The sequence below is a fragment of the Ranitomeya variabilis genome, chromosome 8 (assembly GCF_051348905.1).
Source record: "Ranitomeya variabilis isolate aRanVar5 chromosome 8, aRanVar5.hap1, whole genome shotgun sequence".
Taxonomy (NCBI): Eukaryota; Metazoa; Chordata; class Amphibia; order Anura; family Dendrobatidae; genus Ranitomeya; species Ranitomeya variabilis.
In genome coordinates this window covers 133,832,086-133,858,217 of record NC_135239.1, presented here as the reverse complement: position 1 = coordinate 133,858,217, position 26,132 = coordinate 133,832,086, and the positions used below count along the sequence as shown (strand labels likewise).

Here is a 26,132-nt window from a genome sequence, read left to right as displayed (position 1 = left end):
TTAAATTAAGAATCTTTTAAAACAAACTAATTGCTGTGTTCTTTAGACTTATTTGAGCAGTCTATTAGCGAGACAGTGGTCTGCACGTTATATTCTTTGATCCCTCTCATTATAAAGGTTTTACAGTAAAGGTATCTCCACACTAAGCGACTTTACAACGATAACGATAGCGATCCGTGACGTTGCAGCGTGCTGGATAGCGATATCGTTGTGTTTGACACGCAGCAGCGATCAGGATCCCGCTGTGAGATCGCTGGTCGTTGCTGAAAGTCCAGAACTTTATTTCGTCGCTGGATCTCCCGCTGACATTGCTGAATCGGTGTGTGTGACACCGATCCAGCGATGTCTTCACTGGTAACCAGGGTAAACATCGGGTTACTAAGCGCAGGGCCGCGCTTAGTAACCCGATGTTTACCCTGGTTACCATTGTAAAAGTAAAAAAAAAAACATTCACATTCCGGTGCCCGGCGTCCGCTTCCCTGCACTCCTCCTGCATCCTGTGTAAGTGCCGGCCGTAAAGCAGAGCGGTGACGTCACCGCTGTGCTCTGTGGGAGATGCCGGAGATGTTCGGCGCTGACACAGGATGCAGGAGGAGTGCAGGGAAGCGGCCGCCGGGCACCGGAATGTGAGTATGTGTTTTTTTTTTTACTTTTACAATGGTAACCAGGGTAAACATCGGTTTACTAATTGCGGCCCTGCGCTTAGTAACCCGATGTTTACCCTGGTTACCAGGGGACTTCGGCATCATTGGTCGCTGGAGAGCCGTCTGTGTGACAGCTCTCCAGCGACCACACAACGACTAAACAGCGACGCTGCAGCGATCGGCATCGTTGTCTGTATCGCTGCAGCGTCGCTTAGTGTGAAGGTACCTTAAGTGTTAGAGCATTGTTTTACTGCGGAGGGCTCCACCATTCCAGAGAACTGGGGTGTCTACAGATCATGCAATAGTTGCTAGCCTGCTTAATTGGCGGGTTCTGCATCTCCATAGACCTTACTGATGTTTTCTGAGAATAAAAGGGGATGTCCTAACTTTTTGTCAAGCCATAGAATGCAAATATGTTTTAATATAATAACTTCACCTGCCTGGTAAATCACCTTCTGCTCCTGTTCCATCCCTCCCGTGGTCCTGGTGTTTTTTTTTTTTTTTGCTAGCTGTCTTTCAGCGATGACATTCAGACTGTGTGGATGATCGAGTACTAGGCCATTGACTTCTGCAGGTATCTGAGGGTATTAAAAACATTATTAGTATTTATTAATGCAGAACCGCTATGAAAGATCATCAGAACCGTCTGAGCAGCAGGCAATTTAGAGACTTATTTTAATGCATGTCCTGCTTTATAACTATTTAAAGAAATCTTGGCCAATCTAAAAAAAAATAGGTACAGTTTTACGTTAAGTTTAGCATGGGCAATCACTATAATTTTGGTGTCTTGCTACATCTTTGCCCACAGTGGAAGGAAGAAAAGGGTGTAAGTTATTAAACCACTATCTAGTACTGGTCTCCTGGGTCATCCAAGGTGTCACAAATACCGTATGTATTTTTTTCCAAGATTCCCAAATTGTGTCCATTTATCAACAAGTAGAAAGATGACAAAAGCATGTGAAGTTGTTTTTTTTCTGATGTGCTTTCACAGTTCTTATATATGTGAGCTTATATATCCCCATTCCTTTCAAAGTGCTGTGGTAATTGTGTTATCGTCCTCTGTTTACACTTTATAATTACTCCCACAGAGACTTTGATAATGAGGTGTCATCTCAGAGGATACAATCTAGCTGCTGAATGTTAAATTATTCAATTCTCTTGAGAAGTTTTGGCTGACTTAATGCAGTATATGAATCACATCATTGTATGGCATGCCCTTTACTTTCTTGATGCTGGGGTACAACACCTTCATACAGTTCTCAAATATGGTTTTGTGAGCAAGACCTATTTGTAGAAGACCATGGAAATCTGGTCCATTGAACACTTTTTGATTTAATTCCCTGTCCATATTCCTCATAGGGGCATATGGGTGTTGAAAAGGGATTGGCAAGTTCAGGAGCCTGTTTATTAGCCTACGCAGAGAGGTAATATTAAAAGGAAACTGTTCTGTCCCCCATGCGCTCCAATCCATCAGTAGTCACTTATTTATGAGTAAATTCCCTGCCTAATCAGCTCTGTAAAACATTTTTCTGTAAAAATTAGGTTTATGATGACCGCTCCTGCAAATTGTGATCAGCCCCACAGGGGCGTGATAACATGGAAAGAGGGCTGACTAGTCTGTGTAAACTTAACACCCCATCGACTAGTCAAAACCCTCATTTACATAATAAATAGGGACCCTATAAATTCCTTTTTTAAACCTAATTTTTACAGAAAAATGTTATACAGGGCTGGTTAGGCAGGTAATTTACTCATAAATAATAACTACCGTATATACTCGAGTATAAGCTGACCCGAGTATAAGCCGACCCCCCTAATTTTGCCACAAAAAACTGGGAAAACATATTGACTCGAGTATAAGCCTAGGGTGGAAAATGCAGCAGCTACCGGTGAATTTCAAAAATAAAAATAGATGCTCCATACCGTTCATTATGGCCCCATAGCTGTGCCATATAGTGCTTTGCACCATTATTGCCCCATAGCTGTGCCATATAGTGCTCTGCACCGTTCATTATTGCCCCATAGCTGTGCCATATAGTGCTCTGCACCATTATTGCCCCATAGCTGTGCCATACAGTGCTCTGCACCATTATTGCCCCATAGCTGTGCCATATAGTGCTCCGCACCGTCCATTATTGCCCCATAGCTGTGCCATACAGTGCTCTGCACCATTATTGCCCCATAGCTGTGCCATAGTGCTCTGCACCATTATTGCCCCATAGCTGTGCCATACAGTGCTCTGCACCATTATTGCCCCATAGCTGTGCCATACAGTGCTCTGCACCATTATTGCCACATAGCTGTGCCATACAGTGCTCTGCACCATTATTGCCCCATAGCTGTGCCATATAGTGCTCTGCACCATTATTGCCCCATAGCTGTGCCATACAGTGCTCTGCACCATTATTGCCCCATAGCTGTGCCATACAGTGCTCTGCACCATTATTGCCCCATAGCTGTGCCATATAGTGCTCTGCACCATTATTGCCCCATAGCTGTGCCATACAGTGCTCTGCACCATTATTGCCCCATAGCTGTGCCATACAGTGCTCTGCACCATTATTGCCCCATAGCTGTGCCATATAGTGTGTTGTGAACTCTATTTTTAGTCTCCCTCTAGTGGTCACAAGCGGTACTGTATAGTGTTGTCTTTCTGCAGGTGTGCTGCATCAGCTGGTTCGTTATCCTTGGTTGGTTTCCTATTTAGCTCACCTAGATACTCAGTTCCTTGCCTGCTATCAATGTATTCAGTGCTCTTCAGATTCCTTGTGATTACCTTGCTCCCAGCCTCTCCAAGACAAGCTAAGTTTTTGTCCGTTCATTTTTTGATTATCAGCATTCATCATGTTTCTTGTCCAGCTTGCTAAGATGTGATCTCCTCGCTTGCTGGTTGCTCTAGGGGACTGCGTTTCTCCCCCCACACCGTTAGTTTGTGCGGGGGTTCTTGAAATCTCAGTGTGGATATTTTGTAAGGATTTTTTACTGACCGCACAGACCCCTTTACTATTTTCTGCTATCTAGTATTAGTGGGCCTCATTTGCTGAATCTGCTTTCACCCCTGTGTATGTGCCTTCCTCTTACTTCACCGTTATTATTTGTTGGGGGCTTCTATATCTTTGGGGATTATTTCTCTGGAGGCAAGAGAGGTCTTTCTTTCTCTCTAGGGGTAGTTAGTTCCTCAGGCTGGCTCGAGACGTCTAGGATTTTTAGGCACGTTCACCGGCTACTTCTAGTGTGTTTGGATAGGTTCAGATTTGCGGTCAGTCCAGTTTGCCACCTCCCTAGAGCTTGTCCTATGTTTGTTACTTAGCTGGAGTAATTCGTGATCCTCAACCACTAAGGATCATAACAATAGTGCTCTGCACCATTATTGCCCCATAGCTGTGCCATACAGTGCTCTGCACCATTATTGCCCCATAGCTGTGCCATATAGTGCTCTGCACCGTCCATTATTGCCCCATAGCTGTGCTGCTGCTGCAATAAAAATAATAAAACACATACTCACCTGTCTTGCTTGCAGCTCCTCAGCGTCCCGTCCCGGCGTCTCTCCGCACTGACTGATCAGGCAGAGGGCGGCGCGCACACTATATGCGTCATCGCGCCCTCTGATCTGCACAGGAGGAAGAGAGACAGCGCCCGGCGTGTGGAACGAGGACAGGTGAATATGTAATACTTACCTGCTCCCGGCGTCCCGCTCCTTCCCCCGGACAGCTGGTCTTCGGTGCCGCAGCCTCTTCCTCTGTCAGCGGTCACCGGCACCGCTGATTAGAGAAATGAATTATGCGGCTCCGCCCCTATGGGAGGTGGAGCAGCCTATTCATTTCTCTAATGAGCGGTCCCACGTGACCGCTGAACAGGGGAAGAGCTGCTGCACCCGGAGACCGTGGGACGGGGAGGGGGAGCGTCAGGATCGCCGGGACTAGGTAAGTATGCCTCGGCGCCCTCTCCCCCTCACCCGCCGACCGTGACTCGAGTATAAGCCGAGGGGGCACTTTCAGCCCAAAAATTTGGGCTGAAAATCTCGGCTTATACTCGAGTATATACGGTAAATACTGCTGGGTTGGAGGGCATAGGGGACCTGACTGGTTCCCTTTAAGTGGGTCTCTCGCCTTGGAGGACTGTGCACTGCCCAATGTAAGTGTGTGGCAGCATTCCCTGGCAATATCAGTTATTGCCTTCAGCATCCTTTTTTCTTTTGCAGGGAATCATGTATTTAACAAAGCATATAAAGGTTTATTAGTTGCTATGGGCCTGTTTTATGTTTCTCCCTGTCCCTGATGATTGTTGCACCAAACATTATTGTTGGCCCAGTAGTGACAATGTTTGCTTGTCTTTTGGTAAATTTCTATATTTAAGCATAATTTTATATATTTTTTTCTTTTCAGTCCGCAGAGTTTGGCATTTTGCCCGGATCTTTAAGCCATGCTCGTGATGCTTTCTTGTTTGGACGGTTGGTAGAAAGTTTTCTGGCACATGTAAAAGAGCAATGTAGGTTGTTTTGTTTTTTTTGTTCTTTGTTTATGTATCTGTAGCATACTCATCATGTCACTGATGGTGATGGGCCATGCCGAACACCTACTGTTCAGGCATGGACCCCAGATATTGACTTCTCCAAGAAGTCTGTGTTACTGTTCAGGTCCGGCACTCCAAACATTGGGTGTTTCCCATGCTGTCATCTGCATGACGTCACGAGAAACGTCGGAGGCTCTAATCGGTGGTTAGATTGTCAGAGCTACAGGAGCTGTGACCGGCGATAAAAAGTTTGCCCCGGTCAGTCTAGAATTCTATTCCCATCAGCCTGTTCCTGCTGTCGCTAATAACATTAGTTCATGGGAGTATTCGTCAGCCTACACCTGTGCTATATATATATATATATATAATTATAATTTTTTTTTTTTTCTAAATGACGTGGGATCTCTTCTATCTTTGATACCCAGTGCAGGAAAAACTCAGCTTCAACCCCCAGCTGTCACAGCTTTATTGCTGGTTATCAAGAATAGAGCAGTTTTTTTGTTCTACTTTTTAAATGAAATAATAAAAAAAAGACGTGGGGTCCCCACCCAACATTTTTGATAACCAGCCAAGCTAAAGCGGAAAGCTTAAAAATACCAGCCTGCAGCTGCCCCGGAAAAGGCGCATCTATTAGATGCGCCATTTCTCACTTGACCTGACGCAGTTGTAAATGGGTGTTGATGCCATCTGACAATGCAGAGGTGACCACAAGCCCATTGGTTAGTAATGGAGAAGTGTTTCTAAGATGTCTATCCATTACTATCCCCACATTCATGTTGTAAATAAAATACCCAGACCGAAGTCCTTTATTTGAAATAAAAATCCACACCCTGTTCTATAAATTTATTTTAAAAGTTATACGCGCCCATTCTATTGAAGCCCTTGTCCCTGGTAAAAAAAAAACAGAAAATAATAAACAAAAATACTCACCCAACTCTTAACCCCTTATTTACAGCCGATACTTCTTTTAACAGCTTCAATTAAGGGTACTTATGCCACAGTATCGCTTTTTAACAGCGCTGAGGAAAAAGGGTATAGCGCCCTCCAGATTCGGAATTTCTCCAGGGTCTTGGCTACCGGGTGTAGCTGAAACCCCAGAGAACATTATTCAGGTCGGTTTTTACCAAACCCGGTGTTGCGATTGCCGTTAGCTGTATAACGGCGACCGCAAAGAAAGAAGTCCGATTTTCCATTTAATTTCTCTCACCTCTGATGTGATCGCACATCAGAGGAGAGAGAATTGGGGTGCCCTGAGTTATCTCCCCCCTCTCTTCCCCGGTACCTCCGGGAGAAAATGGCGGGCCCATGCGCAGTGTGCCCACTGAGATCTGCCGGCTAGCACCCGGCCACAATTGGAAATTTTTCCTATTTGTTCATTTTGATCACTGTGATAGACCCTAAAGTAAACTGTTCATTTTTTTCCCTTCCACATTGCTTTAGTTCTCGCGAAGCACCTGAAGGGTTAATAAACTTCTTGAATGTGGTTTTGCACACCTTTTGGGGTGCAATTTTTAGAATTGTCACTTTTGGGTGTTTTCTGTTATATTGACCCCCAAACTCACTTCAAATGTGAGGTGATCCCTAAAAAAAAAAAATGGTTTTGTAAATTTTGTTGGCAAAATGAGAAATCACTGGTCAACTTTTAACCGTTATAACATCCTAACAAAAAAAAGTTTCCAAAATTGCGTTGATGTAAAGTTGGCATATGGGAAATGTTATTTATTAACTATTTTGTGTGACACCACTCTGATTTAAGGATGCAAAAATTAAAAGTTTGAAAAATGCTAAATTTTCAACTTTTTTGCCAAATGTCCGTTATTTTTTTCATAAATAAACGCAAGTTATATCGAAGAAAGTTTACCACTAACATGAAGTACAATATGTCATGAGAAAACAATCTCCGAATCAGTGGGATACGTTGAAGCGTTCCAGAGCTATCTATATATATAATTGTCTAAGGGTTTTTCTGTCTGTCTGTCTGTCCTGGAAATACCGCGTCTCTGATTGGTCGAGGCCGCCAGGCCTCGACCAATCAGCGACGGGCACAGCATGGCGACGATGATGTCATAAAGGTTGCCTCGACCAATCAGCGACGGGCACAGTCTGCCGCGACCAATCGGCGACGGGCACAGTCTGCCGCAAATTCTGGAATCATCATTGTCCATATGCTACGGGGACATGCATATTCTAGAATTCCCGATGCATTAGAATCGGGCCACAGTCTAGTAACCGCATAAAGTGACAGTTGTCAGAATTGTAAAAATTGGTATGGTCATTAAGTACCAAATTGACTGTCACTAACGGGTTAATCTACTAATGCCCATGTCTCTTGTTAATTAAAAAAAAAAAAGCCGTATCCATCACCTGACGGACGTACAGCCAATCCATACTGTCCCACGACAATTCTAATGCTTTGGAGAGAATGGTCACATAGAGAACCGCTCTCCCCACCTGCCAGAACACAGTCGCTCCTGTCTGTGTCTAGCGCTGAGCTCTTCAGTGAGAAACTTCACCGAATTTCATAGTTGAACCTCGGTGAACCACTTACATTGTGTTTTTTTTAATTTTTAATTAAGAAAAAACAAACATGGGGACCCTTCTGTTCTTAATAACCAACCACGATAAAGCTGACAGCTGAAGGTTCCAGTCCGCAGCTGTCGGTTTTACCTGCTCCGGTTACCAAAAATAGAAGAGACCCTTCCCCAATGTTGTTTTTTTAAAATTTTATTTAAAGCACAGGCATCAGCTGATGAATACTCCCATTAGCCGAACCTGCTCTCGCTGATATTAGCGACAGCAGGTTTTGGCTGATGCGAGTAGTAAATCAGCCGATGCCTCTGTGACCTGTGGTAAACTTTTTACCTCTGGTCACAGCTGCTGGCTCAGGCTGTCGTGCAGATGTCAGCATGGCAAACACCAGATGTTCAGGCCCCCCATTCATTTGAATGTTATTCCGGTACTGTTCTGGTACCCGAACTAAACTTTTTTCTAAATGTTTGTCCGAACCTGCTTGATCCGAACATACAGGGGTTCGCCCATCACTAGTCACTGATTTTTAGAAAGAATGTCATATGAATTGAATAACATCAATACTGAAAAAACACCAGAGATTCACCCAGCCATTTCTCGTACGTAGCAAAGCATTGTATATTTACACATTTGTTTTTTTCTCCTGTTCAAGTACACTGTGTTCCAAGTTATTATGCAAATTGGATTTAAGTGTCAAAACGACTTAATTGTTTTGTTTTTCAAATAAACTCATGCATGGCATTGTGTCTCAGGGCTCAATGCATCACTGAAATCAATCTTAAACACGTGATAATTAGTTTTCCAGGTGACTCTAATTAAAGGAAAACTACAGTACTTAAAAATGATTATCCACTGTTGTGAATTCTGTTTGTGGGCTCCCTCTGGTGGCTACTGGTGGTACTGGCTGACTTCTGTCCCTTATTTCCAGTTCACCTGTTCCCATCAGGAAATGGGAGTTTCCTATATAGTCTGGCTTTTCAGTCATTCTAGTGCCGGCTATCAATGTTACCAGAGTTCTCTGTGCTTGCTACCTGCTCCAAGTCTGCTAATTCAGCTAAGTTGAATCATTTGTATTTTCGTATGTTTTTGTCCAGCGTGCATCTATATGAACCTTGCTGCTGGAAGCTCTAGTGAACTGAAATGACCACTCCGGTATCATGAGTTGATATCGGAGTAAAAGTAATTTCAGGATGGTATTTTGCAGGGTTTTGAGTTGACCGCGAAGTCCTCTTTTGTATTTTCTGCTATCTAGTTGGTGGGCCTCTCTTTGCTGAACCTGTATTCATACTGCGTACGTGCTTTCCTCTCAGCTAGCCGTCATTATATGTTGGGGGCTGCTATCACTTTGGGGTTTCCCTGGAGGCAGGCCAAGTCTGTGTTTTCCTCTATTGGGGGTGGCTGGATCTCCGGCTGGTGCGGGACGTCTGGGGATAAAACGTAGGTATGTTCCCCGGCTATTGTTAGTTGTGCGTTGGGTTTAGCATCGCGGTCAGCTTAGATTCCATCTTCCTAGAGCTAGTCCTGTTTATGACTATGTCCCTGCCATTGGGAATCATGACAGTATAGCCGGCCAACAATATATTGGCTGAAGAAAGAGAGAAAAGAAGTTTCCTGACCCTTTTTTTTTTTTGTGTTCTGAAGTTCTGTCTAGCCATAATTGCAGCCTGCTGCTTTTTTCTCCTCTTAATCCCTGAATGGCTCAGGTCTCAGCTGTTGAAAGATGGATATCCAGAGTTTAGCTTCAAATCTGGATAATCTTGCTTCTAAGGTGCAAAATATACAAGACTTTGTCATACATGCTTCTATGCCTGAACCTAAGATTCCTATGCCAGAGTTTTTTTCTGGAGATAGATCTCGTTTTTTGAATTTCAAGTACAATTGTAAATTGTATCTGTCTCTAAGACCTCACTCCGCTGGAAACCCTGCTCAGCAGGTTAAGATTGTTATTTCCTTGTTGCGGGGTGACCCCCAGAATTGGGCATTTGCATTGGCGCCAGGGGATCCTGCGCTGCTCAGTGTTGATGCGTTTTTTCTGGCGCTGGGGTTGCTCTATGAGGAACCTAATTTGGAGATTCAGGCAGAGAAAGCCTTGATTGCCCTCTCTCAGGGGCATGATGAAGCTGAAATATATTGTCAAAAATTTCGAAAATGGTCTGTGCTTACTCAGTGGAATGAGTGCGCCCTGGCGGCGAATTTCAGAGAGGGTCTCTCGGACGCCGTTAAGGATGTCATGGTGGGGTTTCCTACGCCCACAGGTCTGAATGAGTCCATGACAATGGCTATTCAGATTGACCGGCGTTTGCGGGAGCGCAAACCTGTGCACCATTTGGCGGTGTCCCCTGAGCCGGCTCCGGAGAATATGCAATGTGATAGAATTCTGTCCAGAAGCAAACGGCAGAATTACAGGCGTAAAAATGGGTTGTGCTTCTATTGTGGCGATTCTGCTCATGTTATATCAGCATGCTCTAAACGCACAAAAAAGGTTGATAAATCTTTTGCAATTGGCACTTTGCAGTCTAAGTTTATTTTGTCTGTGACTTTGATTTGTTTGTTATCTTCTATTACCGTGGATGCTTATGTGGATTCAGGCGCCTCCCTGAGTCTTATGGATTGGTCCTTTGCCAGGCGCTGTGGGTTTAGTCTAGAACCTTTGGAAGTCCCTATTCCTTTGAAGGGTATCGACTCTACACCACTGGCTAGTAATAAACCACAATACTGGACACAAGTGACTATGTATATGACTCCTGACCATCGGGAGGTGTTTCGCTTCCTTGTCTTGTATAACTTGCATGATGTCTTAGTGCTTGGATTGCCATGGTTACAAACTCATAACCCAGTCCTTGACTGGAAAACAGTGTCTGTGGTAAGCTGGGGATGTCAGGGGGCTCATGGGGAGGTACCTTTGGTTTCCATTGCTTCATCTACTCCCTCTGAGGTTCCGGCATTTTTGTCTGACTACTGTGATGTTTTTGAGGAGCCTAAAATTAGTTCTCTTCCTCCTCACAGGGATTGCGATTGTGCTATAGATTTGATTCCTGGCAGCAAATTTCCTAAAGGTCGCTTGTTCAATCTGTCAGTGCCGGAACATGCTGCTATGCGAGAGTATATTAAAGAGTCCTTGGAAAAGGGACATATTCGTCCTTCCTCATCCCCTTTAGGAGCAGGTTTTTTTTTCGTGGGTAAAAAGGATGGCTCCCTGAGGCCTTGTATTGATTATCGGCTGTTGAATAAGATCACAGTTAAATACCAGTATCCTTTGCCACTATTGACTGATTTGTTTGCCCGTATTAAGGGGGCAAAGTGGTTCTCTAAGATTGATCTTCGGGGTGCGTATAATTTGGTGCGAATTAAACAGGGAGATGAGTGGAAGACTGCATTTAATACCCCCGAGGGCCATTTTGAGTATTTGGTAATGCCTTTTGGTCTTTCTAATGCCCCTTCAGTCTTTCAGTCCTTTATGCACAATATTTTCCGTGAATATCTGGATAAATTTATGATTGTGTATTTGGATGATATTTTGATTTTTTCGGATGACTGGGAGTCGCATGTTCAACAGGTTAGGAAGGTTTTTCAGGTTTTACGGGCCAATTCTTTGTTTGTAAAGGGTTCAAAGTGTATTTTTGGGGTTCAGAAGATCTCTTTTTTGGGGTATATTTTTTCCCCTTCTTCTATTGAGATGGATCCTGTCAAGGTTCGGGCTATTTGTGATAGGACGCAGCCTACTTCTCTGAAGAGTCTTCAGAAATTCTTGGGCTTTGCTAATTTCTATCGTCGATTCATAACTGGTTTTTCTAGTGTTGTTAAGCCTCTGACTGATTTGACTAAGAAGGGTGCTGATGTTGCCAATTGGTCCTCTGCGGCTGTGGAGGCCTTTCGGGAGCTTAAGCGCCGCTTTTCTTCTGCCCCTGTGTTGCGCCAGCCTGATGCTTCACTCCCTTTTCAGGTCGAGGTTGATGCTTCCGAGATTGGAGCTGGGGCGGTTTTGTCGCAGAGAAGTTCCGATTGCTCAGTGATGAGACCATGTGCGTTCTTCTCTCGAAAATTTTCGCCCGCCAAGCGAAATTATGATGTTGGTAATCAGGAGCTCTTGGCCATGAAGTGGGCATTTGAGGAGTGGCGTCATTGGCTTGAGGGTGCCAGACATCAGGTGGTGGTCTTGACTGACCACAAGAATCTGATTTACCTTGAGTCTGCCAGGTGTCTGAATCCTAGACAAGCGCGCTGGTCGTTGTTTTTCTCTCGGTTTAATTTTGTGGTCTCGTATCTGCCAGGTTCAAAGAATGTGAAGGCAGATGCCCTTTCTAGGAGTTTTGAGCCTGACTCTCCTGGTGATTCTGAGCCTACGGGGATCCTTAAGGATGGAGTAATATTGTCTGCTGTCTCTCCAGACTTGCGACGTGCTTTGCAGGAGTTTCAGGTGGATAGGCCTGACCGTTGTCCGCCTGGGAGACTGTTTGTTCCAGATGAGTGGACCAGTCGAGTCATTTCGGAGGTGCATTCTTCTGCGTTGGCAGGTCACCCTGGAATCTTTGGTACCAGGAATTTGGTGGCCAGGTCCTTCTGGTGGCCTTCCCTGTCTCGGGATGTGCGTACTTTTGTGCAGTCTTGTGATGTTTGTGCTCGGGCCAAGCCTTTCTGTTCTCGGGCCAGTGGATTGTTGTTGTCTTTGCCTATTCCGAAGAGGCCTTGGACGCACATCTCTATGGACTTTATTTCGGATCTCCCGGTTTCTCAGAAAATGTCCGTCATTTGGGTGGTGTGTGACCGTTTTTCAAAGATGGTTCATTTGGTACCCTTGCCCAAGTTGCCGTCTTCATCGGAGTTGGTTCCTTTATTTTTTCAGAATGTGGTCCGTCTACATGGTATCCCGGAAAACATCGTTTCCGATAGGGGATCCCAATTTGTGTGTAGATTCTGGCGGGCGTTCTGTGCCAGGATGGGCATTGATTTATCTTTTTCGTCTGCATTCCATCCTCAGACGAATGGCCAGACTGAGCGAACTAATCAGACCTTGGAGACTTATTTGAGGTGTTTTGTGTCTGCTGATCAGGATGATTGGGTCGCCTTTTTGCCATTGGCAGAGTTTGCCCTCAATAATCGGGCCAGTTCTGCCACTTTGGTTTCTCCGTTCTTTTGCAATTCAGGGTTTCACCCTCGTTTTTCATCTGGCCAGGTGGAATCTTCGGATTGTCCTGGAGTGGACACTGTGGTGGATAGATTGCATCGGATTTGGAGTCATGTGGTGGACAATTTGAAGTTGTCTCAGGAGAAGACTCAGCAGTTTGCTAATCGTCGTCGTCGTTTGGGTCATCGTCTTCGTGTTGGGGACTTGGTGTGGTTATCTTCTCGCTTCGTCCCTATGAAGGTCTCTTCTCCTAAGTTTAAACCTCGGTTTATAGGTCCTTATAAGATTTTGGAGATTCTTAATCCTGTATCTTTTCGTTTGGACCTACCAGCTTCTTCCACTATTCATAATGTCTTCCATCGGTCGTTGTTGCGGAGGTACGAAGTACCGGTTGTTCCTTCTGTTGAGCCTCCTGCTCCTGTGCTCGTGGAGGGGGAATTGGAGTATGTTCTGGAGAAGATTTTGGACTCTCGCGTTTCCAGACGGCGACTTCAATATTTGGTTAAATGGAAGGGATACGGTCAGGAAGATAATTCTTGGGTGACTGCCTCTGATGTTCATGCCTCTGATTTGGTCCGCGCCTTTCATAGGGCTCATCCAGATCGCCCTGGTGGTTCTCATGAGGGTTCGGTCCCCCCTCCTCAAGGGGGGGGTACTGTTGTGAATTCTGTTTGTGGGCTCCCTCTGGTGGCTACTGGTGGTACTGGCTGACTTCTGTTCCTTATTTCCAGTTCACCTGCTCCCATCAGGAAATGGGAGTTTCCTATATAGTCTGGCTTTTCAGTCATTCTAGTGCCGGCTATCAATGTTACCAGAGTTCTCTGTGCTTGCTACCTGCTCCAAGTCTGCTAATTCAGCTAAGTTGAATCATTTGTATTTTCGTATGTTTTTGTCCAGCGTGCATCTATATGAACCTTGCTGCTGGAAGCTCTAGTGAACTGAAATGACCACTCCGGTATCATGAGTTGATATCGGAGTAAAAGTAATTTCAGGATGGTATTTTGCAGGGTTTTGAGTTGACCGCGAAGTCCTCTTTTGTATTTTCTGCTATCTAGTTGGTGGGCCTCTCTTTGCTGAACCTGTATTCATACTGTGTACGTGCTTTCCTCTCAGCTAGCCGTCATTATATGTTGGGGGCTGCTATCACTTTGGGGTTTCCCTGGAGGCAGGCCAGGTCTGTGTTTTCCTCTATTGGGGGTGGCTGGATCTCCGGCTGGTGCGGGACGTCTGGGGATAAAACGTAGGTATGTTCTCCGGCTATTGTTAGTTGTGCGTTGGGTTTAGCATCGCGGTCAGCTTAGATTCCATCTTCCTAGAGCTAGTCCTGTTTTTGACTGTCCCTGCCATTGGGAATCATGACAATCCACATTATTAAGCACGCCACAGTTTTCAAGTAACATGGGAAAGAAAAAGGATCTCTCTGCTGCTGAAAAGCATCAAATACTGTAATGCCTTGGTCAAGGGATGAAAACATTAGATATTTCTTGAAAATGTAAGCGTGATCATCTTACTGTTAAGAGATTTGTGGCTGAATCTGAGCACAGTCATGTTCGTGCTGATAAAGGCATAATGAGGAAGGTTTCTACCAGGCAAGTTCATCGGATAAAGAGAGCAGCTGCTAAAAAGCCATTACAAACCAGTAAACAGATATTTGAAGCCGCTGATGCCTCTAGAGTCCCTCTAACCTTAAGGTATAGGATCCTTCAAAGGCTTGCTTTGGTTCATAAACCTATTATTCGGTCACCCCTAAACAGTGTTCACAAGCAGAAACGGTTGCAGTGGGCCCAGACATACATGAAGACTAATTTTCAAACAGTCTTGTTTACTGAGTGTTGAGCAACCCTGGATGGTCCAGATGGATGGAGTAGTGGATGATTGGTGGATGGCCACCATGTCCTAACAAGGCTGCAACGTCAGCAAGGATGTGGAGGAGTCATGTTTTGGGACGGAATCATGGGGAAACAGCTGGTAGGGCCCTTTAAAGTTCCTGAAGATGTGAAAATGATCTCTGCAAAATATATAGAGTTTCTGACTAACAACTTTTTTCCATGGTATAAAAAGCAGAAACGTGCCTTGAGGAGCAAAATCATCTTCATGCATGACAATGCACCATCTCATGCTGCAAATAATACCTCTGAGTCATTGGCTGCTATGGGCATAAAAGGAGATAAACTCATGGTGTGGCCACCATCTTCCCCTGTCCTCAATACTATAGAGAACCTTTGGAGTATCATCAAGCAAAAGATCTATGAGGGTGGGAGGCAGTTCACATCAAAACAGCAGCTCTGGGAGGCAATTCTGACTTCGTGCAAAGAAATACAAGCAGAAGCTCTCCAAAAACTCACAAGTTCAATGGATGGAAGAATTGTGAAGGTGATATCAAAGAAAGGTTCCTATGTTAACATGTAACTTGGCCTGTGTAATAATTATATGGATACTACGAAATCTGATAGCATGGGATAAAGCCAGTCTGAGAACAAAGTTGCAGCAAAAGATGTATTTACTCACAAACGAAAATGTAAACAGAACTAACGGATATTTCTGCAATTGTAACGAGAGCTTCAGCTCTATATAGAAAACAGCCAACAGGTTAGCAAACAAAACATAGTACAGATATTTCTGCAATTGTAACGAGAGCCTCAGCTCTATATAGAAAACAGCCAACAGGTTAGCAAACAAAACATAGTACAGATATTTCTGCAATTGTAACGAGAGCCTCAGCTCTATATAGAAAACAGCCAACAGGTTAGCAAACAAAACATTGTACAAATATTTCTGCAATAGTAACGAGGTCCTCAGCTCTATATAGAAAGTCACAGCAAACTGAGTAGCGGGGCGCGACCGCTAATGTGAACCAGGCGAGAGGTAGCTGAACAGGGAAAGGCAGACCTGAGTAGTGAGCAGCAGAAGCAGGGAGTTAACCAGCAAGCAGGCAGATGCTCAGGAGCCAGCAGCACAAAATATTCAGGCACAGGTGAACACAAGACCCGGACTTAACCCCTTCCCGACCTTTGACGCATACGCTGCGTCATGAAAGTCGGTGCCAATCCGACCTGTGACGCAGCGTATGCGTCATGGAATGATCGCGTCCCTGCAGATCGGGTGAAAGGGTTAACTCATATTCAGTGGCCAGTGTCAGGCAGCTGCTACAAAGGCAAATAAAATAATGGGATGCATTAAAAGAGGAATAGATGCTCATGAGGAGAACATAATTTTACCTCTATACAAGTCACTAGTTCGACCACACTAAGAATACTGTGCACAGTTCTGGTCTCCGGTGTATAAGAAAGACATAGCTGAACTGGAGCGGGTGCGGAGAAGAGCGACCAAGGTTATTAGAGGACTGGGGGGTCTGCAATACCAAGATAGGTTATTACACTTGGGGCTATTTACTTTGGAAAAACGAAGGCTAAGGGGTGATCTTATGTTAATGTATAAATATATGAGGGGACAGTACAAAGACCTTTCTGATGATCTTTTTAATCATAGACCGGTGACAGGGACAAGGGGGCATCCTCTACGTCTGGAGGAAAAAAGGTTTAAGCATAATAACAGATGTGGATTCTTTACTGTAAGAGCAGTGGGACTGTGGAACTCTGCCGTATGATGTTGTAATGAGTGAGTCATTACTTAAATTTAAGAGGGGACTGGATGCCTTTCTGGAAAAGTATAATGTTATAGGGTATATATATTAGATTCTTTGATAGGGCGTTGATCCAGGGAACTAGTCTGATTGCCGTATGTGGAGTCGGGAAAGAATTTTTTTCCCCATGGTGGAGCTTACTCTTACCACATGGGTTTTTTTTGCCTTCCCCTGGATCAACATGTTAGGGCATGTTAGGCTATGGGTTGAACTAGATGGACTTAGTCTTCCTTCAACCTTAATAACTATGTTACTATGTAACTCCAATTTCACCCGATCTGCAGGGACAGGGGGAGTGGTGCTTCAGCCCAGGGGGGGTGGCTTCACCCCCTCGTGGCTACAATCGCTCTGATTGGCAGTTTCACTTTCAACAGCCAATCAGAGTGATTTGTAATATTTCACCCAAAAAAACGGTGAAATATTACAATCCAGCCATGGCCGATGCTGCAATATCATCGGCCATGGCTGGAAAACCTAATCTGTACCGCCCCACACCCACCGATCTCCTCCCCAGTCCTCCGTTATGTGGTCCGCCCCCCTAAGTCGTCCTGTCCACTCCCCCCGTCGTCCTGTCCGCTCCCCCTGTGCTCCGGTCCCCCCCCCTGTGACAGGATCACCTCCCCTCATACTTACTGGGCCTCCCGGTGTCCGTCCGTCTTCTCCATGGGTGCCGCCATCTTCCAAAATGGCGGGCGCATGCGCAGTGCGCCCGCCGAATCTGCCGGCCGGCAGATTCGTTTCAGATATATTTTGATCACTGCGATATAGCCTATCACAGTGATCAAAATAAAAAAAATAGTAAATGACCCCCCCTTTATCACCCCCATAGGTAGGGACAATAATAAAAATAAATAAAATATATTTTTTTCTTTTTCTACTAGGGTTAGGGTTAGAACTAGGGTTAGGGGTAGGGTTAGGGTTAAGGGTAGGGTTACCGTTAGGGCATGTGCACACAGTGCGGATTTGGCTGCGAATCCGCAGCGGATTGGCCGCGGATCCGCAACGGATTGGCCGCTGCGAATTCGTAGCAGTTTTCCATCAGGTTTACAGTACCATGTACACCTATGGAAATCCAAATCCGCTGTGCCCATGGTGCGGAAAATACCGTGCGGAACGCTGTGTTGTATTTTCCGCAGCATGTCAATTTTGTGCGGATTCCGCAGCGTTTTACACCTGTTCCTCAATAGGAATCCACAGGTGAAATCCGCACAAAAAAACACTGGAAATCCGCTGTAAATCCGCAGGTAAAACGCAGTGCCTTTTACCTGCGGAGTTTTCAAAAGTGGTGCGGAAAAATCTCACACGAATCCGCAAAGTGGGCACATAGCCTTAGGGTTAGGGTTGGAATTAGAGTTAGGGTTGGAATTAGGGCTAAAGTTGGAAATAGGGTTAAGATTAGGCTTGTGGTTAGGGTTAAGGATAGGGTTAGGGGTGTGTTGGGGTTACAGTTGTGGTTAGGGTTGGGATTAGGGTTATGGTTGGGATTAGGGTTAGGATTAGGGTTAGGGTTGGGATTAGGGTTACGGGTGTGTTGGGGTTAGGGTTGTGGTTAGGGATGTGTTGGGGTTAGGGTTGTGATTAGGGTTATGGCTACAGTTGGGATTAAGGTTAGGGGTGAGTTGGGGTTAGTGTTGAAGTTAGAATTGAGGGGTTCCCACTGTTTAGGCACATCAGGGGTCTCCAAACGCAACATGGCGCCACCATTGATTCCAGCCAATCTTGCGTTCAAAAAGTCAAATGGTGCTCCCTCCCTTCCAAGCCCCGACGTGCGCCCAAACAGTGGTTTACCCCCACATATGGGGTACCAGCGTACTCAGGACAAACTGGACAACAAAAATTGTGGTCCAATTTCTCCTGTTACCCTTGAGAAAATAAATTACTTGCTAAAACATAATTTTTGAGGAAAGAACAATTATTTTTTATTTTCACGGCTCTGCGTTATAAACTTCTGTGAAGCACTTGGGGGTTGAAAGTGCTCACCACACATCTAGATAAGTTCCTTGGGGGGTCTAGTTTCCAAAATGGGGTCACTTGTGGGGGGATTCTACTGTTTAGGCACATCAGGGGCTCTGCAAACGTAACATGATGCCAGCAGACCACTCCATCAAAGTCTGCATTCCAAATCGTCACTACTTCCCTTCCGAGCCCCGGCATGTGCCCAAACAGTGGTTTACCCCCACATATGGGGTATCAGCGTACTCAGGAGAAACTGGACAACAACTTTTGGTGTCAAATTTCTCCTGTTACCCTTGGGAAAATTAAAAAATTCTGGGCTAAAAAAATATTTTTGAGGAAAGAAAACACATTTATTATTTTCACGGCTCTGCGTTATAAACTTCTGTGAAGCACTTGGGGGTTCAAAGTGCTCACCACACATCTAGATTAGTTCCTTGGGGGGTCTAGTTTCCAAAGTGGGGTCACTTGTGGGGAGTTCCTACTGTTTAGGCACATCAGGGGCTCTGCAAATGCAACGTGACGCCCGCAGAGCATTCCATCAAAGTCTGCATTTCAAAACGTCACTACTTCCCTTCCGAACCCCGACGTGTGCCAAAACAGTGGTTTACCCCCACATATGGGGTATCAGCGTACTCAGGAGAAACTGGACAACAACTTTTGGGGTCCAATTTCTCCTGTTACCCTTGGGAAAATAAAAAATTGTGGGCTAAAAAATCATTTTTGAGAAAATAAAAATTATTTTTCATTTTCACGGCTCTGCGTTATAAACTTCTGTGAAGCACTTGGGGGTTCAAAGTGCTCACCACACATCTAGATTAGTTCCTTGGGAGGTCTAGTTTCCAAAATGGGGTCACTTGTGCGGGAGCTCCAATGTTTAGGCACACAGGGGCTCTCCAAACGTGACATGGTGTCCGCTAATGATTGAAGCTAATTTTCCATTCAAAAAGCCAAATGGCGTGCCTTCCCTTCCGAGCCCTGCCATGCGCCCAAACAGTGGTTTACCCCCACATATGGGGTATCATCGTACTCAGGACAAACTGGACAACAACATTTGGTGTCCAATTTCTCCTATTACCCTTGGGAAAATAAAAAATTCCCGGCTAAAAATCATTTTTGAGGAAAGAAAAATAATTTTTTATTTTCATGGCTCTGCGTTATAAACTTCTGTGAAGCACCTGGGGGTTATAAGTGCTCACTATGCATCTAGATAAGTTCCTTGGGGGGTCTCGTTTCCAAAATGGGGTCACTTGTAGGGGAGCTCCAATGTTTAGGCAGACAGGGGCTCTCCAAACGCGACATGGTGTCCGCTAACGATTGGAGCTAATTTTTCATTCAAAAAGTCAAATGGCGCGCCTTCCCTTCCGAGCCTTGCCGTGCACCCAAACAGTGGTTTACCCCCACATATGAGGTATCGGCGTACTCAGGAGAAATTGCCCAACACATTTTAGGATCCATTTTATCCTGTTGCCCATGTGAAAATGAAAAAATTGAGGCTAAAATAATTTTTTTGCGAAAAAAAGTACTTTTTCATTTTTACGGATTAATTTGTGAAGCACCTGGGGGTTTAAAGTGCTCACTATGCTTCTTGATAAGTTCATTGGGGGGTCTAGTTTCCAAAATGGGGTCACTTGTGGGGGAGCTCCAATGTTTAGGCACACGGGGGCTCTCCAAACACGACATGGTGTCCGCTAAAGATTGGAGCCAATTTTTCATTCAAAAAGTCAAATGGCGCTCCTTCCCTTCCGAGCCCTGCCGTGCGCCCAAACAGTGGTTTACCCCCACATATGAGGTATCAGCGTACTCAGGACAAATTGGACAACAACGTTCGTGGTCCAGTTTCTCCTTTTACCCTTGGGAAAATAAAAAAATTGTTGCGAAAAGATCATTTTTGTGACTAAAAAGTTAAATATTATTTTTTTCCTTCCATGTTGCTTCTGCTGCTGTGAAACACCTGAAGGGTTAATAAACTTCGTGAATGTGGTTTTGAGCACCTTGAGGGGTGCAGTTTTTAGAATGGTGTCACTTTTGGGTATTTTCAGCCATATAGAACCCTCAAACTGACTTCAAATGTGAGGTGGTCCCTAAAAAAAAGGTTTTGTAAATTTTGTTGTAAAAATGAAAAATCACGGGTCAAATTTTAACCCTTATAACTTCCTAGCAAAAAAAAAATGTGTTTCCAATATTGTGCTGATGTAAAGTAGACATGTGGGAAATGTTATTTATTAACTATTTTGTGTCACGTAACTCTCTGGTTTAAGAGAATAAAAATTCAAAATGTGAAAATTGCAAAATTTTCAAAATTTTCACCAAATTTCCGTTTTTTTTCACAAATAAACTCAGAAATTATCGACCTAAATTTACCACTAACATGAAGCCCAATATGTCACGAAAAAACAATCTCAGAATCGCTAGGATTCAGGCGTTCCTGAGTTATTACCTCATAAAGGGACACTGGTCATAATTGCAAAAAATGGCCAGGTCATTAAGGTCAAAATAGGCTGGGTCATGAAGGGGTTAAATAATCAGACAGACAGGAAGTTCCATGACAGGGTGAGATCCAAGCCTCCATCTTGGATCAGGGCAAACAGACACCAGGAAAGTCCGGAATCCTTACAGCCTGTTAGGATGTTTTGGAGTTAAATAGTTTTTTTGTGTTCAGTGAATGTGACCTCTTAATGCTGCAAATTCCACAAATGAGCATTTTCAGTTCTTTAAAACATATCAAATGTCTAGAAATTCTAACGTGCCTAATAATTTGGAACAGTGCATTTTGAGGTTTTATTCATTTTGGAGATTATACTGTTATCATTGGGAGGTTTCTTCAGTAAAATTCGATGTATACTCTAAAGGGTGATGACTTTTATTAGACTGACTGTCATTTGGACCAACCATTTAGGAAAATCCGAGAAAAATATAATTTGCATAATAATTTGGAACATAGTGTATTCTTTCATAGGACATACATGCAGAATTTGCTTCAGAAGTCCTTCATTTTGTAAAGAAGGTTTTTGCACATTACTGATGGATGACGGCAGGTTCTGCTACAAATGCAGGGAATGGGAGTCTAATCCAGTTTTATTTTCTTTATGTTCAGTGTATAATATCTTCGTACTACACAGATAAATGTACTGATTTATAGACTGTATATGCTTCTGTTGCACAAAAGTAAAACTTTTAATACTTAACTCCCAGTTCTTCTTTTTTTATCATCTAAACCTGTGTACTCTATGTGTGGTAATATGCTCACCGGTCGCACCCTGATTTCCAGCACCACTCCAGTCCTATTTCGAGACACTTAAAGGGAACCTGTCACCCCCCTCAGGCGTTTGTAACTAAAAGAGCCACCTTGTGCAGCACAAATGCTGCATTCTGACAAGGTGGCTCTTTTAGTTATGATGCCTGCACACGCTGAAATAAACTTTTGTATAATGTGCCCCCTCATACCGGGAAACTGTCCCGGAGGTGGGACTTTCCTTCCTAATGAGACGCAGCACAGCCGTCACTCCGGGCCTGTGTGCGGCAGGCGCCGCCTCCGCTTGCTGCATTATCGTCCCCGTCGCCTGCGCATTAAGTTTTTTTTTTTTCGGGGGTGCGCAGTTGCACTGCCCTTCGTACTTACAGCGCAGGCCACGGGGACGATAATGCAGCAAGAGGAGGCGGCGCTCGGCAACCACAGGCCCGGAGTGACGGCTGTGCTGCATCTGATTAGGAAGGAAAGTCCCGCCTCCGGGACGGTTTCACGGTATGAGGGGGCACATTTTATAATCGTTTATTTCTCCTTCACCTCATTGGGAGACAGACCATGGGGTGTGTGCTGCTACCAATAGGAGGCTGACACTAAGTGATACAAAAAAAGTTAGCTCCTCCCCTGCAGCATATACCTTCCTGCTGGCTCTCAGCTAACCAGTTCTTGCTTAGTGTCTGTAGGAGGCACATGGGTCTGGTTCAAATTCCATCATTTTTATTTTATTTTTTACTTTTCTGTAAATTTTTATATTTTAATTAACGGAGTGAAGGGGGCGACGGATCCTTTCAAGGTTCCGATCTCCCCCGAACCATCAACAGGCGAGAACGTGGAGTATCGCCTCCCCGTACCCTCTCCTGCAAAGTGGGAAGCCATGCCTGAGCTCACTTCAGTGGCGACAGTTCCTTCGGGTCCCGATCTCCCCACAACAGCAGCGGGCGAGCACATGGAGTGTCGCCTCTATGTATCCTCTCCTAGAGCCAGGCCTAATGCCGGACAACTGGCCCTGTCCACCCGGGGGCTCAACTCCGTTGATTTACAGAGGCTCCTTCTCTTCGGCGTCCGAGCAGCCCCCACTGTCCCACCACTGTTAAAGCGGATGGCACAAGGAGGCGGATGGTTCCTCTCCACCTCCCTAACAAAGGGATGATGGATTGAGGGTTATCGCTTTATCCCTGTACCGTCCACGCTGCAATACCTGACCTGCAGCAGAACAGCACAGTCATCCGCGGCAGCTCCTTGCCGGGACGCACACCAATTGTGAGTGGATCCAGTCAGCTATGGGCCCCTACAGTGGGATATTAACATGCTGACAGGCAGCTGCAGCTTCCCTGTGGCCTACCTCCCTAAGATAACACTCCGGCCGGCTGCAAAAATGTAGCCCCCGGCTTCGGCCGATGTGTAGGCCGCATCCCGGAAGTCGCGCCCGCACTATGGCATGCTAAGGCGGCTCCGCCCATCTTTTCTGGAGTTTTCTGTCTAGCACGGGAGCGTTCGCTTTTCTGGCCCACTGCCCCTCTATTCTACCCCTGGTATTGCTCCCGCCGGCTGCAGAAATTTAGGCCCTGACTTGGGCCTATTCACGGAACTCGCGTGGCTCCACCCACATCGCGTCTGTGGCTCCACCCCCGAAATGGCTCCTCTCGCTCTCTGCGAGACTTTATCACCTCTGCATCTACCGGTTGCCATCTTGGTCCACCCGGCCGGCAGGGGCGATGGTTTTTTGCATTAAAGGTGCACAGCGACTCTGCAACTGGGTAAGGAAGTACTGCTCTCGTCCCTCCTGTACTTACATGAATGACCCGTATTATTCCCCGGTCTTAATGGAGGCACATGACCAGTATTCCCTGGTCTTAATGGAGGCACATGACCAGTATTCCCTGGTCTTAAAGGCACATGACCAGTATTCCCTGGTTTTAAAGGCACATGACCAGCATTTCCTTGTCTTAAAGGCATTTGACTAGCATTCCCTTGTCTTAAAGGCACATGACCAGTCCGAAGCTGGTCACCCTAAATGAACTCAGGAACCCTCTGCCGCCGATCCCAGCTTATACCAGAGTACCATAGTTCCCCTGAATGGGCTTCATCACTGACACATCCCATGGCTTCTCTGATCAGGAGATTGAAGCCCTCCATGAACACTCTGTGGCTCGGAGTGCTCTCAGGACCGATATATATGGTTCCTCTCCTACATGGGAGCCGTCGGCTAGCAGGGGCCGCAGGTATTCTACTGTAGAAACATACAGGCATCTAGAAAATGGAAGCTTCATTTCCTGATCTCCCTCACCAATGATTTCCTGAGAACAAGACTCTGATATGAATCGGATACTGCCTTGGATCTGGACTCACCAGGGCTTCAGAAAGGATGGATTCGCCTATTTATATAATCAACCAATCTCTGTTGATTGAAGAGGGCTACGGTTCTACTCTAGATCACGCAGTGTCCCTCATAAGGAGACTAAACTCCCTCGCAGAGCATTTGTCATTGACCCGGACAGGGAGTGTCCGGACAAGCGATCCACTGGACAGTAGCCTCTGCAAGCGCAGTATCCTTTTTCAGCCAATATGCAAACACGTGGGGTGTCCTCTCCACCTATACCCCCCTACTACGTGGGATGCCATGCCTGGTCTGATTCTTAGGGGCGACGGGTCCTTTTAAAGGGCACCTATCTCCCCACACCATCAGTAGACGAGCACATGGAGTTTCCCCTCCAATGTATACTCTTCTGCAGCCAGGCCTAACACCGGAACCAGCCTTGTCCACCCGGTGACCTGAACTCTGTGGATGTACAGTGGCACCCTTTTTTTGGCGTCCAAGCACCCCCCTCTGCGTCTCCACTATTTAGCAGATGATGCAAGAAGGCGGACGATCCCTCTCCACTTCCCTGTTAGGAGGGTGGTGGATCGAGGGTTCATAATTTTAACTCTGCACTGTCAAAAGAGAGCGGAGATAGCAAGAAACAGCTTTTCCTGACCACCTGGATGCAGCCGCGCATTCTGCCACTTGGCAGATTAATCGGGTAGAGCCTCCTGTGGTTTGTCTACCAGTATTCCTGCCCGATGGGTCATCAATTAAAATTACAACGGACTGTCAGATAGCAAATCTGGTTTGGTCCGTCCTGCAGCCTCGGGTTGAGTGCTCTACCCTTCCTTAGCCACCGCATGGGTTGCTCGAGCAGTGGTCTCCTGGTCGGAGACCTTAACTACTTTGATTTACATCAGTAACCTTTTCCTGAAGACAGTACAGCTGGTCAATCAAAATTTCTTGAGCTGGAGACTAGCTGGTTCATGCCTCTCAGATGCAGCTTGTTGTGCGGCGCTGTCAGCAGCAAATGACATTACACCCAGAAGGGCATTATAGCTCAGAGTATGGAAGCGTACTCTGCGTTCAAAAAGCCTCTGACATCACACCCTAGGATCGCATGTTTCCTATAGACTCAACCAGCAGTGGAAGAATTGTCCAGGACGGTCTAGATCTAAGGGATCTTGGTTCCAAAAAGGGGGACCGAAAAATAAGACTGATCCTGGACCTCAAACTTTTACCAAGCTGGACATGGTCCTCCTTCTTCGGATGGAGTTCCTCCGCTCAACCATTACTTCAACGGAAAAAGGGTGGATTTTCTGGCATCCACCAACATTCGGGATGCTTACCTTCACATTGCTATTTTCCCCTCTTCAAAAATTCCTTCACTTTTCCATTCGCAAACAACATTTTCAAGTCACGACCTTGTCCTTCGGCTTTGCTACCGCACCCTGAGTGTTCGCAAGGATCATGGCGGCTGTCATGTTCCTCTTGCACCCTAGAGGCGTGGTCATCCTGCCCTATCCGATCGACTTTCTAGCCGCTCTTCCAGGACTACGCTGAGTCGTCTATATCAATTGCTAGACCCTCTCTCTCCTGGGCTGGCAGCTTCATCTAGACAGGTTTTTCCTCTTTTCCAGCCCAGCAGATATCCTTTTTGTTGATCCTGGTAACTTCCAGAGGGTAACTTCCCTTGAGACCATGCCATGGCCCTTCAACTCAGAACTCACTTACTTGATCACTCATTCCATTCGATTTGCTGGGAGGGTCATGAGGAAAAAAGGTGACAGCAATGGAAGCTGTTTAAACAAAAAAAAAACAAAAAAAAAAAACTGCTGAAAAGCCGCAGCCAGCTCACCAACCAGACCATTAGATGTGGAGCACAAGAGTTCGTCCCGACTCAGACACCAAGCAGCAGCAGATACAAATCATGTAGGTACTCCAGCTCCAGTAAAATGGTAAAATTCTTTATTGATCCAACGTAGTCATAAAAAGGATAATCCTTACAGATTGCAGACAGGAACAAGTGATTGCACAGACTATGGCAACGCGTTTCGATCACTGCGGATCTTACTCATGCCCATGTGAATTCAGAAATGGGTGTTATACATATAGCACCCATAGACCTATCATAAACCCTTCATTTGTCACATGATTAACTGGGAAGGTCCTGAAAG

The 26,132-nt window shown here is 45.5% G+C and overlaps 1 protein-coding gene across 6 annotated transcripts in view; it reads left to right on the top strand.

Annotated features, from left to right (window-relative positions):
- SCYL3 (SCY1 like pseudokinase 3) overlaps nt 1-26,132 on the top strand; it is a 395,128-nt gene that overhangs the window by 109,207 nt on the left and 259,789 nt on the right. For all 6 annotated transcript variants that reach the window (XM_077276719.1, XM_077276721.1, XM_077276718.1 and 3 more), the window contains one exon: nt 5,030-5,132. In XM_077276719.1, the coding sequence (XP_077132834.1) occupies nt 5,030-5,132 (103 nt within the window). The remainder of the gene's footprint in view (nt 1-5,029; nt 5,133-26,132) is intronic.